This window comes from Musa acuminata, chromosome BXJ2-11 (genome assembly GCF_036884655.1).
Source record: "Musa acuminata AAA Group cultivar baxijiao chromosome BXJ2-11, Cavendish_Baxijiao_AAA, whole genome shotgun sequence".
NCBI lineage: Eukaryota > Viridiplantae > Streptophyta > Magnoliopsida > Zingiberales > Musaceae > Musa > Musa acuminata.
This window is the reverse complement of record NC_088348.1, coordinates 1,348,648-1,365,682: the sequence shown is the minus strand read 5'-3', so window position 1 is coordinate 1,365,682 and position 17,035 is coordinate 1,348,648. Positions and strand designations below refer to the sequence as shown.

The following is a 17,035-nucleotide window of genomic DNA, read 5'->3' as shown; positions in this document are numbered from 1 at the left end:
TTTATATTATACATCATTTCAAATCTAATTTAAGTATCGAAGATGTCAAGTCAAGAAACTCTCCTCAACATTGACATTTATATACGAACTTTTCAAGGAGCCAGAGTCCACCCATTTGAAGATCATCTCAAAGCTACCTCGAATGCCTTGGTGCCCTCATCAAGTCTCTCGTAGGAGGACGACCACTAGGGTTCATCGAATGACCTCACGTTTTTAGGTTAAGACTAAATTGCGTTGACTATACTCTCCCCACGACAATTAGGTTTGGCTTGTTGCTCGTAAGCAATTATTCGAACACTATCATGAATGAAAGAATTATTTATCTCATAATTAATATTTTTAAAATTATTTATAAATATCTTAAATTTTATTATATAAAATAATTTTTTGAGGATGGATTTTGGTAAGTTTAATTTGCACAACATGAAAGGCTTTAATTAAAATTACAAAAATAATATATTTAAAATCTAAAGGTAAGTCCAAATGAATTAAAAAGTATTAGTACGATCGTTACATTCCCTTCATTACATGAAACAGGTTTGTGGGGTCATTTTATATATTTGATCATGTTGTTCAATCTATTACTAGCATGACAGTGTTCACAATTCAGATTTATACAGCTTAGATCTAGAAAAGAAATTGTAAGGTGACAAACAAAAGAATTGCCACGAGAGAGAAAACAAAATAATAATAATAATAAAGGAAGGTTTAACTATAATTTCTATCAGAAAACAAATCTGCTTAAAGTTATTCAAGCCAATTATTATTGAACAGTGGAGAAGAAAGCCATCTAAGTCACTGACAAAGCTGTAGTCAAAAGAAAAGAATATTTGATTTCCTCATTGGCAAAGAACTATCAACATCCTTCAAATGGACACCATCTTACAACAAATAATGTACACATGTAACTGGTTTCCATCCAATAGTCTATATAGCATGATCGTTGCTGAAGAACATGTTGCTGACATATTTTCCATGCTTTCTCCCTTTGCTAGTTTCTAGTAGAGGTGATCCTCCTTGTTCCATAAGGGATCCAACGGAGGGAGTTGGTAGTCATCAGGCTTTAGTGCTAACGCAAAATCTGGCAAAGTTGGTGCCGTCTTGAATGTCCTGCACACACAAACATTTAGCATACTTTCTTCACAGGCTGCAAAAAATCCACTTCATGTTTAATGATCATGATTTGAATCAACATAAACGTTTCCATTTTTTGTTGTTCTCTTATTATAATAGAATTGCATGGTGCTTTTAGCAATACTAAAGTCCATCTCATGGATGCAAAACTTCATTTGGCAACAATGAAGAATCGGTTTCAGGAACAAGTCTTTGAATGTGTTGGTAAAGAACAACCCTAAAATTAACGGTAAAGTGCAGTTTACTAGTTGTAGAATTGGAATGAAATGCCATTATAACTAGCTTGACATCACAATCAACTCTAGATGATTACCTTTCTTCACTGTAAAGATCTTGATTGATTCGTATCTTACTTGATGCATCTTTAGGAATCTTCTCAGACAGATATTTCATAGATCCCCAAAGAGGGGGATTCCTGCAGAGAGAATATACTAAGCTTAGATTTTGATCCAGATATGTAATGATTTGTCCTAAGGTACTAATTCTGGTCCTATATGTTAGTGACAACATCAATGCTGATGTATTAAATGCAAGAGAGAGGGTAATGGCTGACAAACCTTGATGTAGGAGGTGTTGAATTGAAAGTTTCACAAGCTTTCTTGCTTTCCTTCAGATACTCTTCTGATGCTTGCAAAGCAGCTATTGCCACTCCATGGGATTTCTCTGTGTTGCCCTCATCAAGTATCAGTCCATGGTAATAGTATGCAGCAGCCTGTTATATTGAAAAATTATGTATTCAAATATATGCTTGAGCAGCAATAAGCAAAAGAAAAGACATAGCGAGTTGTTTGGCTTCTCCTTTAAAAAAAGCAAAATGAAAGAACAATGAGCTATATGGAAATCAGAAAATAAATACATACCCCACATGTTTCTTCAAAACAAGCCAACACTCTGGAACAAATGTTTGCAGTCAAGAAAAAAAAATGTCACTGTTGGAGTACTTGAAATTTGAGTTTCATGTCATGTCTGGCACTCAGACAGTTACAAGAGAACCCTAAACACACTTTGAGAGTTGATTCAAGTTAATTGAGATGTCATCACTATTATAACCGTTTGACATAATGTTTAAGTTTCATTAACTCTGGTCGATCATTGAGACTTAGTAATGAAGCAATTGGTCCAGCTGACCATTAGGCACCCATGAACATGAAAAATGATGAGTATAATTAAATTATATGGTGCAAGCAAATTCCTAGATCATTTTAATATTTCATGTAAAAAAAAACTAATTCTTCACCTATCGTCATCTCTAATTCAATCTCTTCTATTTAATATGTTCAAGACCTGAAGGTGGAGGGAAAGCAACAGAAGGAGCTTCTGCTAGCTGAATGACCAGAACTTCAGTTCTGGAGCTTTCACAACAAGAAACCTTTTCCTTTCTTTAAAATCAAAGCAGTCAAATGGAGATCATATTTGTAGGATAAATATATCTATATATGATGTACAAATCTCCTTTCTTGGATGGTTAGGATAAAGTGTCTTCATACATCATTTGAGCTACTATTTGTATTCTACAAAGACTTTTACAGGAGAAAAAGGCCAACTGAATATAGACAAACAATTACAATAACACTTTTCACCATCCATGTCTTAAAACCTTTAACTTTAATACGTGATGGACATGTTAAAAAAGAAGCAGGACGTACCTTTGCTTCAGCATATTTCCACTTAATAAAGAGTTGATGCTTTTTAGCCCAGCCATCTGTAGAAGGAAGCTTTGCCATGTTGTTCTGAGCCTATAAACATTAGAATAGGTCCAGGACATTTCACATGAGTTTCACACATATCTCAGCATTGACTACGTTGCCAGTGAAGCAATGGAATTTAATGGGAAATGTTAGAACGAATTCCAGAGATCAGGGACATACAAGCACTGAGAAAAATATCGAACCGAACAACAGATAAAGTCGTATAGTTTATTTACAGAAACACAAATGGAAGATGCCATATTTAGGAATGGGCATCACTTTTAATTATCAATCTATATCAGGCAACAGGGTTACATAAGATAGATTATAGATGTACAATGTCAGTTTGGTACAGCCAGTTCAGAGGAGTTCAAAGATGAAGCTAATCTGGACAAGGAAAACAACAAAGAATTAATATCAGTCAGACATGGAAGAGTTTATAGCTGATACCTGATGCCAGTAATTGACCATTTCACACGCTAATCGCCTTTTCACAGCAAGCGTTGCCTTGGGACTATCTATTGCCATCCCAAGCTGGATATCAACACACTGTCAACCACATAAAATGGAGAATGAGTGAGCCAGTGGCAAATTAGTTTCCCTACCTGATTAAAATTGTTCATTTGTGAGAGGAATTGAAACTAAGCACACTTGCATGTGTCAGCCATACTTGCTGTGAGTTGATAATTAGTGCATTCTTCAACTTCTTTGGGTTCATGTGATTGTTAAAAGCAGACATTGGCAACATAATGAAAGGCCATTAGCTGCTTTGATTGCTCTCTAAAGGATACAGTGTTCGAACATTATGTTAATTGCACGCCAAATGACAACAGTGAACAAGAAGTACCTGTCCCAGAGCTTGCAAACATAGAGCTCGAAGAACTCCTTCTTCCAGGTCCAGTGGAAGGTCCTTCCTGCACAATATTGAAAAGAAAAAAAGAAAACTCAGAATATTCACACAATAAAATGAGAAAAAAATAAAATATATATCATGTTTGAAGTTTTAGGATATCCCCAAAACAGAATACCAAGAGGCTTGATGATTCATAAGATAATTAGACAAGTGGCTATCAATGAAGTTGGTGATGAGAAGGACCTCAAGATAAATAAACCTGTGTTCTGGAGTTATTTGAGGGAGCACATGTCGAATGGCACAATCCAAATACCCTGCTGCCTTCAGCAAAATATCAATCGATTTTCTTCTGTTCTCTGTAGTCAATGTCAGTGCAAAAAATGAGTTTGTGCAATTATCTTCTACAAACAATGGGAAATGAGTAGGTTTCATGGTGCAACTTCATCAGTGTCATGTTCGTTAATACTCTTTTATCGATAAATGAAGCCATAAGAAAGAAAAGAAGCTGGAATTGCTTAAAAAACTAACTTTCCATGACTTTCCAAGCAAATAATAAATTCCACAATGAAGGTTCAAAATCTCACATCATAACATATTCACGATCGTGTATGCAATAAATTTGTGATACAAGATGAGGATCCATGAATCATATGACCTACTGTTGCTACCCACCTTCAGATATCTTTAGCTGATAACCCTCGCTGGATATCTTGGGAAGAAGCAACCTATTGGCTTGCAACAAAGATAGCATAGCCATCAAATGTAGCACAGACAACACCTCATACCAAGCATTTGTCATGGCAGTTTCCTTCATAGAGAATTAGCAGAACAAATCAGTCTCAGTGTCTTCTTGATCTTAATCAAGGAAATCAACTTGCAGGAGGACTAACAGGTCAAAAGATACCGACTAACCTCTGCACCATCTTCCTGGTTAATCCACACAAACGGCACCTTGTCTCTCAATTGGCAACCTACACCAATCAATTTCATGATTCTGTAAGCATGCTGCAACCACAAGCACAAACAAATAGCTACAACCTTATGAGGTGACTGGTTCAATTACCATCCTTCACTAATCCCAGAAGAACAGGCAAGTAATCCTCAAGAGCACGCAAAAGTTCGCTCAAGGCAGAACCTGCACACAAATGAAATGCATTATAGCGTCGCAACTATCTCTACAAATCGAACTAGAAGAGATGCATATCCCGGAGTCACAAACCATGTCTTGTAGTTGTTATTCTCCTTGGCTTTGTGAACCGTCGTGCTTCTTGAGCAGCCATGGTGACCATACGAGTTCTTAGACTCGAGAGGCGATCGAGAAGGCCTCTCGACAAACAATCACCCAGTGGCTGAGACAAATCTACGCTTTCGGGGATGCGGAATCCGGGCACAAACACGGCCACCTCCCCAATACTTGCAGCCCTTCTCAATGGACTGGCTTCCCCGGGAGTCGATAGCAGACAACCCATTTCCACAAATCTAGTTCTGCAACAAGAGGCAAGAAAGGAAGTCTTGGCACATGAACAACAAGAAGAAAGATTCCATCAAATCTGCTTACAATGCAGTGAGAACACATAGAAATTCTCGGAAACGAGACAAATCGAAGTGCTATTTGCAGTGTCAACAAGAAAACATGTCAAGTTACGTGACTGCTAAGGGAAGGGTAGCATTGAAAAAGGAAGATACGGATGTAAAGCCTCACAGATTAGCTGATAAAAGAGTGGGCAGATTGAATGCAACCAACAGGTAGGTGATTCATGGGGCTCGTTCACATGTAATCTCTCCAGAAAGTGGTCCAAAAGATCACGAGCATTGCTGACAAAGTGGCAAGGCAGCACCGTCCATCTCTTTTATCTTTCCAGCCAACCATATGATAAGATAAGCACACTGCATAATTGCTTCTCAAGTCAGAGCAACAGATGAGCACCGATGAAGATAGAGAGGAGAAAAGATAGCCAGACACAGACATAAGTGGCAATGCAAATTGCCCCCAAGAACAAGGCATATGATTCGAAAGCACAAGAAAAGATAAAAGCAAGTTGAACCAGAAAAAAGTGACCTTTTTTCTCTAAAGCTAAAACATGTTTGGAGAAGTTTGCCACCTGAAATCTAAGTCACAGGTTTGTGTTGGAAAACCAGGGAAACAAGACAAAACAAGGAACAAGCTGAGCCAGAAAAGATGATAAACTTTACACTTCTCTAAATTTTTTTTTTCTTTTTTTGAAGCTGTTCATCTGATCCCAAGCAGAAGATTCCCAATCGTGTTCACAGAAACATCCAAGACAGAAAAAAAAAAACCTTACAAAACCAGAAAAAGAACAGATAAACATCCGAGGATAGATTCAAAAGAAGTCATCATAAGAATGGATATTACATGTGAATCGGATCTCGTTTTCGATCCCGGTTTCGAGGATGGACGGAGTAGCGAAGAGAACAGAGCGACGAGGGAGAAGAGTTAGAGAGTCCAAAAGGTCGGCGCCCGAGTGGCTCATATAAAGGTAGTATTTGGCTGGACGACTCTCCTGTGCTGTTGCTGTTGCTGACTGAGATCCAAAGAATTCTACCACTGTGCGCCCAATCTTCCCATCACAAATTACCATGACGACAGTTATCGAATTCTTCTTCTGTCGATTTGTGACCAGATCCTACCACCAAGAACACGGCATGACGACATCTGCAAGTTCTTCAATTGCTATTATTCTTGGAAATCCATTTTTTGTGTGGTCCAGCTGATGCCATGATACAGCAGAAAGATCACGCTATAATGTGGGTGGCCTGTTCTGTGATGTCAAAACAACACAAGTCTCCAGTGGTGTATGTACTGCGTGTCCGATGCAATTACTCCACAATGAAGTAAATGATGCCCGTGGATACACCTTACGCCCTTTTTAATGCGCATGAGAAGACGTGTCTTCTCATCATCTTCGAAAACTAAGAGGGCGATGGCCCTACGTGCTAATCTTATAAAAGGGACCCCACGGTGGTGACATCGACATATGTTACGACCCAGCTCACCGCCCCGACGTCACGTCCCTCTTCCCGGTGACAGGCGCAAAGATATCCCCTGTTCGTGACCCCAGTCGCGGGGAATGTCGGCACTCGGAGAAGGAGCGACCCCATCCGAGCCGGGACCGCCTCCGGTGAATCCTCCTCGACCGTACGCGTGGCCCGACGGATGGAGTCATGGCCACGCGGCCAGCTAGGAGAGGTCCGCCACCTCGTGCTTCTCACGTGGGTGGTCGAGGCTCGTTCCCCCGGGCAGCGGGCGCGACCGAACTACGCCATCAGATGTTGGGCCTCAAAAAGGCGTTGAAGCAGACATCCGGCCGTCCACCTATCGACACGTACGAAAAGGAGGTGTGATCGGTAAGTTCTCCAGGTCCACGGGTCCGGTGGTCCCCGCCCAGCAGGTTTTACCTATCACGGACTTCCGTTGGCTTTCATCCTCACGAGAGGATCACGTTAGCTGGTGTCGGCCCACCCACCTGTCCATATTTGCAGCAACGATACATCCACAAGTTCCAGTTTCTAAATGAAATCCTTATGAACATTGAGCTGAATCGAGATAGGTATAAGTTCTAGCTTCCAAATATTGACATACCCAAGAGATAATAATTATTGGAGATTTTGATAGAACCTGCACTTGCTTTCTCATGGTTGCAAATAATTGGCAGTTGATGGTGCCACATGACCTCGCAGGCAAGCACCTCCGGGGAATCAGAGTTCCATCGTCTTCGTCTAGGTCTTAAAACAAGACATCAACCTTCTTTTCAGTACCTTCACCTAGGCAACCATCATAGTTTGTTTTACAGCAATCCAGCTTACTGGCAACCCAACCTTGTGATATGCAGGCATGATCGCAGCTCATGGTAATCCAGAAATTTGCAAGATTGCAATATCGAGCCTACACCGGAAATTGTGATCTTCATGCGGTTGCTCATCTTTAAAACCGTCAATTGGGACTCAAATACACCCATTGCCCATGACCGTAAAGCCGAATCTGTTCCTGTGTCACAGCCAACCCTTGTCAAGAGCCACAAGATGTCTATAGGTTGACAGCACACATATCAAGGATGAGCCTGATGTTCAAACGCCAGTCCATCCTTGGAACTCCTGAAGCTGTGGCAACAAGCAGGTGACAGGGATTTTATGGATTCTTCCGAAACATCACGGCATCCATCAATTACGAGAGTCTCAAGATTATGGCAGAAGTGAACCCTGGAAAAATATGGATTCATGGCCAACCCTGAAACAGTCCAACAGCTTCAGAATTTTCAACAACGATGATGCAACCTCAGCAACTCTTGAAACTCCAACATCATCAATTTACTCACATCTAAAACCTTTATATATCGACCCAACCCTATATCTTCGACGTATCACGGCTCTTAGACAGAGCTTTTAATAATTCATCTGTAACAGATCTGGATCCTGTTATGTACAACCTTTTCAAATCCGAAAAACCCAAAGCAATAGCTTTATCTGTAACCTTTCTGCACTGGGAAACATCAGGGGACAGGATGGATCAGAGGCCATTTCCCAACATCAGTGACACCTGTGGAACAGAAGGAAGATAGATTATATTACTCTTAGAGTCCAGGGCAAAATAACCTATTTTCTCATGATAACTGAATTAAGTAAAATCCTAGAAGAACATGACACGATGACAAATTCTATTATAATATTTAACTTACCAAAGGTTGCATGTCAGTTTAATAAAGAAGACAATGAGGTTTGTCACTGATACAATATAGATAAAACATCATGGAGAAACAACAGTAATCACAGACAACTAAAATAACTGGCATGTGTCATAAGCATCATCATATAAGATCATGAAGTTCCAGAGGTAAAACTAAAGGGGAAACACTTGAAACAAAATCAATTGTATGACAAGATATTCGAATTTAAAGACATCAAGTAAAATGACACAAAGAATAGTTCACAATGCATTAATGGTAAATGAACCATAATAAACTACAAAGGTGCACGCTTGAGCATCCAAAGAGCTATGACTGCCAAAGTTATCGCAATCAGTGTTTCCTAAAGTTTTGCCATGTCTAGAGCATGAAGTCGAATCTTATATCATAACCAAAAATGACATTTTTACACCAAATTATACCTCCTATTAGAGCAAGAGTGACATGGTGGCCCTGTCGACAGCTTATGTGGCTGACTCGTCAGCACTCCATGCCATCATTCTCATCATCTACCCAGCAAGGGCTCCCTCGCCACGTGTCCAAGTTATCGGTTGACATATGGTCAAGCTAAACTGGTAGAACCACTCGATGTTAGCTCCAACTTATGGCAATTTCAACCAACATAACAAGTGAATATAACAACCCGAGGTCTAACTTGAGGTCGGAGGGGCATTATCGAGACTCTCCCCCAACTTAGTTTTACAAGGATTGAACATCCAGCTTGGCAAATTTCCCTAAGACCGACTCGAGAAGGAATCAGGTTGGATCTAAGTTGGCCTCCAGCTCGGACAACCCAAAATCAACTCTTACACCTCCTTTCTCTCACAAAGGAGTTAAACGTATCACACATTCGAAACCATTGAAAAGCACAAATCACCTTTTAAATGGACCATTTAGAAGCAAATAATATGCTGTATATTGTCTAAGACAACAATTTCTTACATAAGTCACCAAAATAATCACCATTGGCCATTACACGAGGTCCATTCCGCGCAGATGCTACAACCAAGCAAGGTTCTTATTTTACTTTTCCGCCCACCATTGATTGCTAACAACGATGTGCAAACAAAGTGAAAACCGTGGGCTGACCATGCTCCGGAACATAGTAGTCGTCTTCCAAATAAGGTTCTTATTTTAACTAGTTCAATAAGTAGACATGATCAACCACACAAGAATCTGTACCAAACAATTGAACTACAGACCATCACATCGACTGAGCAGAAAAAAACTCACCTTTACAGTTCTGGAGATCAATCACACGAAATTTCCGGAATCCAGCAGCAATGACAGCAAAATCTGAGTCGGTAACTCCAGGGTAGAACGAACTCCAGGCGGATTGAGAGAGGTCGAGCTCCAGGAGGCCCGTGAACCGGTCGGCCATTCGGCGGAGCATGACAGGGTCAGCCCGGGCCCTGAGTCGGCGACTTTCAGAGCTCTGCAAACGGAGCCAGCGCTTGCAGACAAGCCCGAAAAGGTCCGCTCCTCCTCCTCCTCCAGCCGCGCGAGCACCGCTCAGAGCTCATCGTCAGTGAAGGCATCGTTAATGCAGACCATCACTCTCCCCTCCTTCGGAAGGTTGCAGATCAGACGAACAGAGGCACCCACAAAGAGGGAGGATTACGGTTTCAGTGTGGAGACCCAGCCCTAATCTGTGTTCTTAAGGAGTGGCCTCCCCTCCCCGCCTGGCAGGAGTCCTAAGCTGCCTTACCATTACACACATCACCTTTTCGGTACCCGCTATGTCATTGAAGAATGTGAAGGATAACCATTGGGACTTACTCTATCTGTCCAATCATAAGGCAGGTAGGTCTCAAGGGTAACCAAATAAAATAGATTTATCAATATTACTCTAACCAGGTTGGCTCGACCGGTTCGCTCGTAAGTCATCCCGGGTTAGCCCGAGTCACGCTTTCCCGGTTTATAAAGGTAAGCGGCGGCTTGCTGACCAAAACACGCCTTGGCTGCCGTCGGTAGTTCTGTCCTTGGTCGCCGCAAGCCTAGAGCGCTCGACGATCCCGTTTCTTTCTCCTCTAGAAGAGTATGATTTAGTTCATGGCTCATCAATTGGATTTCGTTCTGTTATTCGATGGATCCTGATCGGTTGCTTTCTTTTGTTTTCTGGTCAAACCCTAGCCTTTGTTTCCTGAGTCATGGATCCCCTGCAGCCTGAACCTGTTAGTTACATATGTGGAGGTGCAAGATCTTGTTCTTTTTCCCTTGATCGAAGTAGTTTTTGGTTATTGTGATGTTATCCGTTGCTTGATGGTCTTGATTATGTCAAAAATTGGAACGAACATGATTGCAGATTGTGGAGCGGAGAACACGCTGAAGCCTGGGGACGTGATACAGTGCAGGGAGTGTGGATATCGCATCCTTTACAAGAAGCGCACTCGGAGAGGTATGTAGTATTCAGTTTTCCTTTAGACTTCGTGTTGCCTTTGCTCGAGGTCTTAGTTTGTTGATCATTGATGGCTGAAGAGCGGAGGGCCGCTTCTATTTGTAACTAATATATTTTGACATATGGTGTTGTAACTCTGATGTCTTGGTCAATTGTATCGTCTTTTTCATAGATACCGCTGCCACAGCCCTAATTATTTGTTCTTTTTGGTGGGTTTTCTTGGTTGATCGTGTGGAAATTTATGCTTTTGCAAATGAATTGAAGGATAGGTAGAAAAATGACTTAACTAGTTGTTTTGTAGTGGATTCATTGGTCATCTGCTTATTTTGAGTCTATATTTTGATGATGATTCATCTCTTTGCTCTTAATTGTTTTATGGTGCTTTTGTATAACGTATACCAGCAACTATATGTTCAAAGATTTGGTGTTTATGTGTAAAATCGTTATCTGGGATTTTACAGTGAAAATCCCCATACAACATGTATATGGAGTATGAATGTTATTTTTTCATTTAAATTTCCTGTTTTTGTACATCTATTTCCTTTTAGATTGCCTCTTTTTCTACAGTTCTAGCTTATTGACGATACTTGATGAGAAATGCATTCTTGTTCTCTTAATGATGTTACTAATACTGCTTAAACTTTTACTACATTAGTCCTATATTAAGTTTGGAGCTGCCACTGCTTACTGATGCCAAACAACATAACAAAGGTTGGCACACAGAAAAATGGGGCATATCTTTATTTTAGGTGCAATAATTCAAGGCAAAAGGTAGATAAAATTACAAGGATATAGTTGGGAGCTTCAAGCATAGAATAAATATTTGGCATTAAATTTCCATGACCCTATCTGTATTGATTAATTTTAAACTTGAATTGTTCTTTCTCCTTTTTTTTATCCTCGCTTTGCTTTAAGCTAGGTAAATCTTTTGCATCTAGAGTGCCTAATCTTGAAAATGGCAATTAATCTTATATGAGTTCTAGACTAAGTGAAACTAAGATCAAACTATGAAGTGCAATTTTAGCAATATCTAGAGAAGAATTGTGGGTGTAATCAAAAGAAATAGTCAAAAAGGTGATAGAAGTAAGATTTTAAATATCTTATTAACTATAATTTTGAACAGAATTGGAGTTTTTGGAGATTGATGAAGATATTAGCTGTAGAGTTAAGGTGAAATGGTTAAAATGGAGAAGAGACATAAAAGAATGTTGAATGATCGTTGTATGCCCCTTAGATTGAAAAGAAATTGGTATGTATTTGCATCTGACTGATGTGCCTGATGCTACCTTTTTTCTTTAGAATGTCAAAGTTGAACATTGTTCAAATATAAATTGTCATAATGTGAAAATGCATCAGACAGCAACTTTGGCCCCAATTTATTTATCCTATGCAATGTAAACATAGTGTACAGAGTACGGTATGCAGCAAATCATGCAATCTGTTACTTTAGGCAAGACAGTTTCAGAGATAGCTGAGTCTCATTTAGTGGGATTAGAAAAGAATATAGTGATTTTCATCATTGAACTAAAGCCGACTCAATTGTCTTGTCCGGTGGCACTGTTTTCAGTTATGTTCATGGGATCAAGTATGAATCACGCAACTAAGTTGGTGAAAGCCTGAAGTCATCTTTAAACTGTTTCATTTCTTCATATATTATGGGTTTGAAATGATAACAAAGAATATGCTTGTTTTTATCCTTAAAGCAATTTTTTGTTGTTTATATACCTGCATGACATTTTTTTGATGCAACGATGTCCATGAATCTTTTCCCTGTACTAATAGTTTGTTTTTCAAATGATGCAGTTGTGCAATATGAAGCCCGTTGAGAATAACAGAACCTGTGGATGGCGAGTTATCTGATATGTTGGTGGTCTTAAAGAACTTATAATACAGTATTGATGTCATTGTGGACCATGGGATTAGTAAAACCCAGTAAACAAATAGACTGCAAACACTATGAACTGAAGATTTCTTTTTGAGGCCGTCACTGTGATTGTAAGTTATACCTGTGTGCCAGCTGATCAAAACTGGGTTTGGGTTTATGGGATGCCACATTTTTATTAACTGGGGTTCCAACTAGAAGTTTTGAAGTGCTCTTCCAAAGTAATCTCCGTCTATCAATTGATATATTTGTTTGCAATGGGCCTGAGTGCACAGAACTCATGCTTGTTTATTTCAATGGACGTGATCTTTAAATAGGGTTGCATCATGTTTGAGAACCTTGATACAATATTGAGATCAAGGTATGTAATATCGTATCGTATTGGTGCTTCGAGGTAAGCTCGGTATGATACGGTACCGACGTATCGAGCGGTACATCATGATGTATCGAACGGTATATCAAGGTTTATCAAGCTATTTTCTCCTACTGTAGTATTCTACAGTGTATCACTGTAGTACTATAGTACTGCTACAGTTTATTACTGTAGTACGGTTCGTTCGATAGCGGATTGTCCGCGTATTGGTATGTTGTCGGATCGATATGTAATTGAGATGCGATTGAGATGAGATTTGGTAGCCTTCCAAATCACCATCGCTTGATTGAAGCAACTTGTAGGAGATTGTTTTTGGATTCGGGATTTGATCTTCTTAGGTGTTCTACCACATCAGAAATGCCTATTACACTGAAGAATGATGTTAAACAAGATCTGTTGCTAATGTCTACATTTTGGTAGAACTGTGATACCATAGCAGAAATGTGGCTTTACTGCCAATTTCAACTCGGTAGGAAGTCACAGAACCCACGACATGACAGACGACGAATTTGTCCCTTCTTAAAGTACGGTCAGCTATGCAAGATTTGGTCGTGGATTCTGTAGTCGACATCCATCCACAAGCCTAATGACACTATAAATTTTATCTTATTGGTATCCGACATAGAATATATATTTGTAATCTGATCAATAATTCTACTCATATGGTCACTCATTGTTATTTTAAAAATCATTGGCCAATTAAAAAAAAAAACAAAGAACTATCGCTGTATTGTGCACATCATAATTTTTCCTGTGTATTTACTCCAGGTTACATGATGGGTGGCTGAGAACGACATTGATGTTTGGTGTCGGCTCCTTGGGAAGTTACTGACTTGACCTTTCGGAAGCCATTCAACATGATCAAGATAGATGACGACTAGTTGCTACGTCACAAACTTATCTTAACGTCCATGAGATCTAATAGTGTATCTCAAAGTCAACTGTCGCTGCAAGTGGCAAAGCATGGCACAACAACAATGACAATGTGTAAACAGGGGGGGCTCCTTTTCTTCGACTAAACGCCACAAAGAATCCAAGATCTAGAAACACTGGTTTCTTCTCTGTACTTCCCTAAGATGCCAAAACTTCTTTCATTCACATTAAGATGAGCAATGTCAAGAACGACAAGAACTACATGTCAAAGGAAAACAAAGAATCCGGAGGTTCTCTTAAACACGTTGACTCCAGGTCAACCGCGAAAGCATGCGCAAGTCCCCTGAATCAACGAGCCACATCCCTTTTCTATCTGCCTGAAAGCCCAAGACGGTATTTAGCATTTCTTCCAAGGCGAAGGCATTACGTGGTGGCCTCCTCCTCCTCCTCCTCCTCCTCCCTTGTCTCAGCCAAGAGAATTCAGTGTCATTTTTCGCTCAGTTCCTCCTGCGTCATGTCGACGTCCCCTCTGCGTTTAGATCAACGCCGTGTTTGCTCCCCCTCCCTCGGAAACGTCTACATCCGAATCGTAGTAGATATGCTGCTAATCAATGACTGGTGCAGCAGTGGGGCAGTGATTAGGACTCCATGGCTCGTCAACGCTCCGAGCTGATGGCGAGTTGCGAACGACTCGTCCGCCGAATGGCTTTAAGACAATAATAAACTTCTGCAATGTAAATATATATAAGGAGACACATTAATAGTCTTTGAACCACACATGAAAGCCTCCTATATGCTCGAGTCGAGTCGAGTCAAATTAGGGACTTCAGGTAGGTTTGACTCATATCATCCTTAAGATTGGTATAAAATAAGTTTGGCTAATGCAGCCGAGATTAATTAACCTCTCAAATGTCGCAAACTTTTGCTGTACAAACGAGAAATGATCATCTCATATTTACTTGATTTTGAAACCAGACGAACTATCATGGGCATCGACAATACAACATGAACATAGAGAAATAATGGTCGACGTAGAATTTACCTGGTTTGTGTGACATCCATGAAGAACATCAATTATAAGCTTCTTAAATTTAACTCAAACTAAAGCTCAAAGCTTCTTTTCCTTTTGCACATCATTTCACATAAATCCTTCAAAAAATTCTCATCAAAATATTAGTCCTACATCTTTCCACACATATGATATTTAAGGAATATCTAATTAATGTAGAAGTCTTTATATGCTTGAATTTCTTATATTTAACACCAAGAATCCAAAAATGCTTATCATACCCAGCATATGAAATCAGTTGTTCTTGACTGCATGCAAGTCAATCATGCTAAAGATTGCCTACTTTCAGAGTAATTTCTCCAACTATCTTTGCTGCTGTTTACATTGTTTGATCTTTCATCTTCTAGACTTTCTGATATCTGTTCGTTTTCATGTACCGTATATAATATACTGTTTACTTGATCACCTTTGAATAAGTCAACACATGACAGAGACTCTAAGATTTGGTTGGGTAATTACGAAAGTGAGTTTAATGCAATAACATCACCTGAAAGGTGGAAGATAAAGAAAAGTATCAGAAAGTAACATGGTGATTCAGTAAGAAAGACGAGCTTTGATTGCAGATGACATATTTGTGATATCACCATGAACAAGTGACGACCAATCTTCTTTGAAGGAGTAGGGCTCAGGCAAGCAGTGAGAGTTGACCAAGTAGCTAACCCTACCTAATCCAGCAATTCTTAATCAGACTCAGATAATATCCTGGGTTAGGGAACCCCCATCATTAACCCACGTAAAGCATTCGGTCTAGAGTCAATGCTAAACAAATGCAACATGTCATTTTCGATTGACCGAGTCATGCAAATATATCTTGCGAAAGAGAGATAATTCGCAGAAGATAAGCTTGTGAAAAGGAAGCTTTTCTTATTCTTCCTTTTCCCTTTTTGATCCAGAGTTAGGAATTGCCAACCCATTCAATTAGATGGAGAAGTTTTTGGATGGTTTGGGTGACTTCTCCGATGTTTTTGGAACAACATGACCAAAATAATATGCTTCGACCTTTTTGTGTGCATATTATCTTTGCGTTCACCAATTACAGGAGAAGAAAGTTAGGTTATGGGAGAAGCAATGGAGCGCTGAGGCAATGCAAAGAAGTAGCACGTCCGACTACGTTTAGATTTCACAAGGAGAGTTACATAGAGACGATGCTTCACGTAGTGAAGAGTTTCCAGTAGCATATTTACACTGAGGTCTCATTACATGAGCTATCTACACAGAAAACTTTGACACCATGACTGGTAGCAGATCAGCGGCACTTCTGTAATGGCGACGCGTGCAGACACACAACTTTAGAACAGAATGCGTGCCTAATAATGGTGATGTAGGATGAGACACAAAAGGAGGAAGTATAGGGACGTTGGAGACTGTACTACGCGGGCCAACGAAGCCTCTCCAAGAAGCGGCGCTGCGCCGACTCCTCGCGCTGGAGCTTGAGATGGTCGTAGTGCTTCTTGATGAACGTCTCCACCCGTTGGAACAGCTCGTCTTGGCCGACCACGAGGACTTCCCTTCTCCTCCACCCCACCTCCTCATTGATCACCACCGGCGCAACCTTCTCGTTCGGCATCTCGGGCCCTTTCAGCCCTTTTCCGGGAACCGTCGTCTCCGATCCCTGCTCCTCACGGCGATGTCGCCTCAGCGCACTCTTCGCCGGCCGCTTACCGCCCTCCATGATTGCGTTCCAGGTGTCATCGATCGTCTTATGCTCGTCCGGTGGCTCCATCATCACCTTCTCGATCTCCGGCGGCAAGGGTTCCGTCTCGGACGGACTAGCGCAGGAGAAGGTGGTGGAAGTGGGTGGGGAGGAAGGGACATCGTACCAAGTCTCGGAGGTCGGGGAGGGAAGGACATCCAGCCAGGTCTCCGGTGAGTCATCAGAGATTAGAGTAGGAAGAGTGAGGTCGAGAACATTGCTGGGTCGATGTTCTTCACCGTTCTTGGTGCTGGAGAGCTTCCAGATGACGAAGATGGCAAACTGGGAGAGGATCCAGAGACTGCGAAGAGAGCGGAAGACGTCGAGGGAGTAAGGGACTAGTGCTGCAGAAACCAAGCCGAGAAGCAAAAA

At 40.7% G+C, this 17,035-nt stretch overlaps 2 protein-coding genes and 1 pseudogene across 2 annotated transcripts; 1 reads left to right on the top strand and 2 right to left on the bottom strand.

Moving 5' to 3' along the window:
• Positions 1-813: 813 nt before the first annotated feature.
• On the bottom strand, positions 814-5,371 carry LOC135627703 (uncharacterized). Its single transcript, XM_065133886.1, has 12 exons — positions 5,234-5,371; positions 4,895-5,160; positions 4,739-4,810; positions 4,588-4,646; positions 4,348-4,483; positions 3,935-4,031; positions 3,670-3,736; positions 3,273-3,371; positions 2,781-2,870; positions 1,692-1,846; positions 1,448-1,549; positions 814-1,110 (listed from the first exon to the last, which is right to left on the bottom strand). The coding sequence occupies exons 2-12, from the start codon at positions 5,142-5,144 to the stop codon at positions 999-1,001; spliced, it is 1,239 nt and encodes a 412-aa protein (XP_064989958.1). The 5' UTR covers positions 5,145-5,160; positions 5,234-5,371; the 3' UTR covers positions 814-998.
• Positions 5,372-6,416: 1,045 nt separating this feature from the next.
• On the bottom strand, positions 6,417-9,944 carry LOC135627704 (uncharacterized; annotated as a pseudogene).
• A 329-nt stretch (positions 9,945-10,273) lies between these two features.
• LOC135627356 (DNA-directed RNA polymerases II, IV and V subunit 12) lies at positions 10,274-12,837 on the top strand. The gene is made up of 4 exons (XM_065133431.1): positions 10,274-10,413; positions 10,509-10,568; positions 10,681-10,773; positions 12,577-12,837. The coding sequence occupies exons 2-4, from the start codon at positions 10,526-10,528 to the stop codon at positions 12,597-12,599; spliced, it is 159 nt and encodes a 52-aa protein (XP_064989503.1). The 5' UTR covers positions 10,274-10,413; positions 10,509-10,525; the 3' UTR covers positions 12,600-12,837.
• Positions 12,838-17,035: the final 4,198 nt, after the last annotated feature.

Bases quoted from the DNA above. Each gene is read 5' to 3' on its own strand.
- LOC135627703 (XM_065133886.1), bottom strand. From the start codon at position 5,144: ATGGGTTGTCTGCTATCGACTCCCGGGGAAGCCAGTCCATTGAGAAGG. The intron at 4,647-4,738 runs GTAATTGAACCA...TGATTGGTGTAG, and splicing joins TCTGGGATTAGTGAAGGATG to GTTGCCAATTGAGAGACAAG. The intron at 3,372-3,669 runs GTACTTCTTGTT...TGTGGTTGACAG, and splicing joins GTTTGCAAGCTCTGGGACAG to TGTGTTGATATCCAGCTTGG.
- LOC135627356 (XM_065133431.1), top strand. From the start codon at position 10,526: ATGGATCCCCTGCAGCCTGAACCTGTTAGTTACATATGTGGAG. The intron at 10,569-10,680 runs GTGCAAGATCTT...ACATGATTGCAG, and splicing joins TGTTAGTTACATATGTGGAG to ATTGTGGAGCGGAGAACACG. The intron at 10,774-12,576 runs GTATGTAGTATT...CAAATGATGCAG, and splicing joins CAAGAAGCGCACTCGGAGAG to TTGTGCAATATGAAGCCCGT.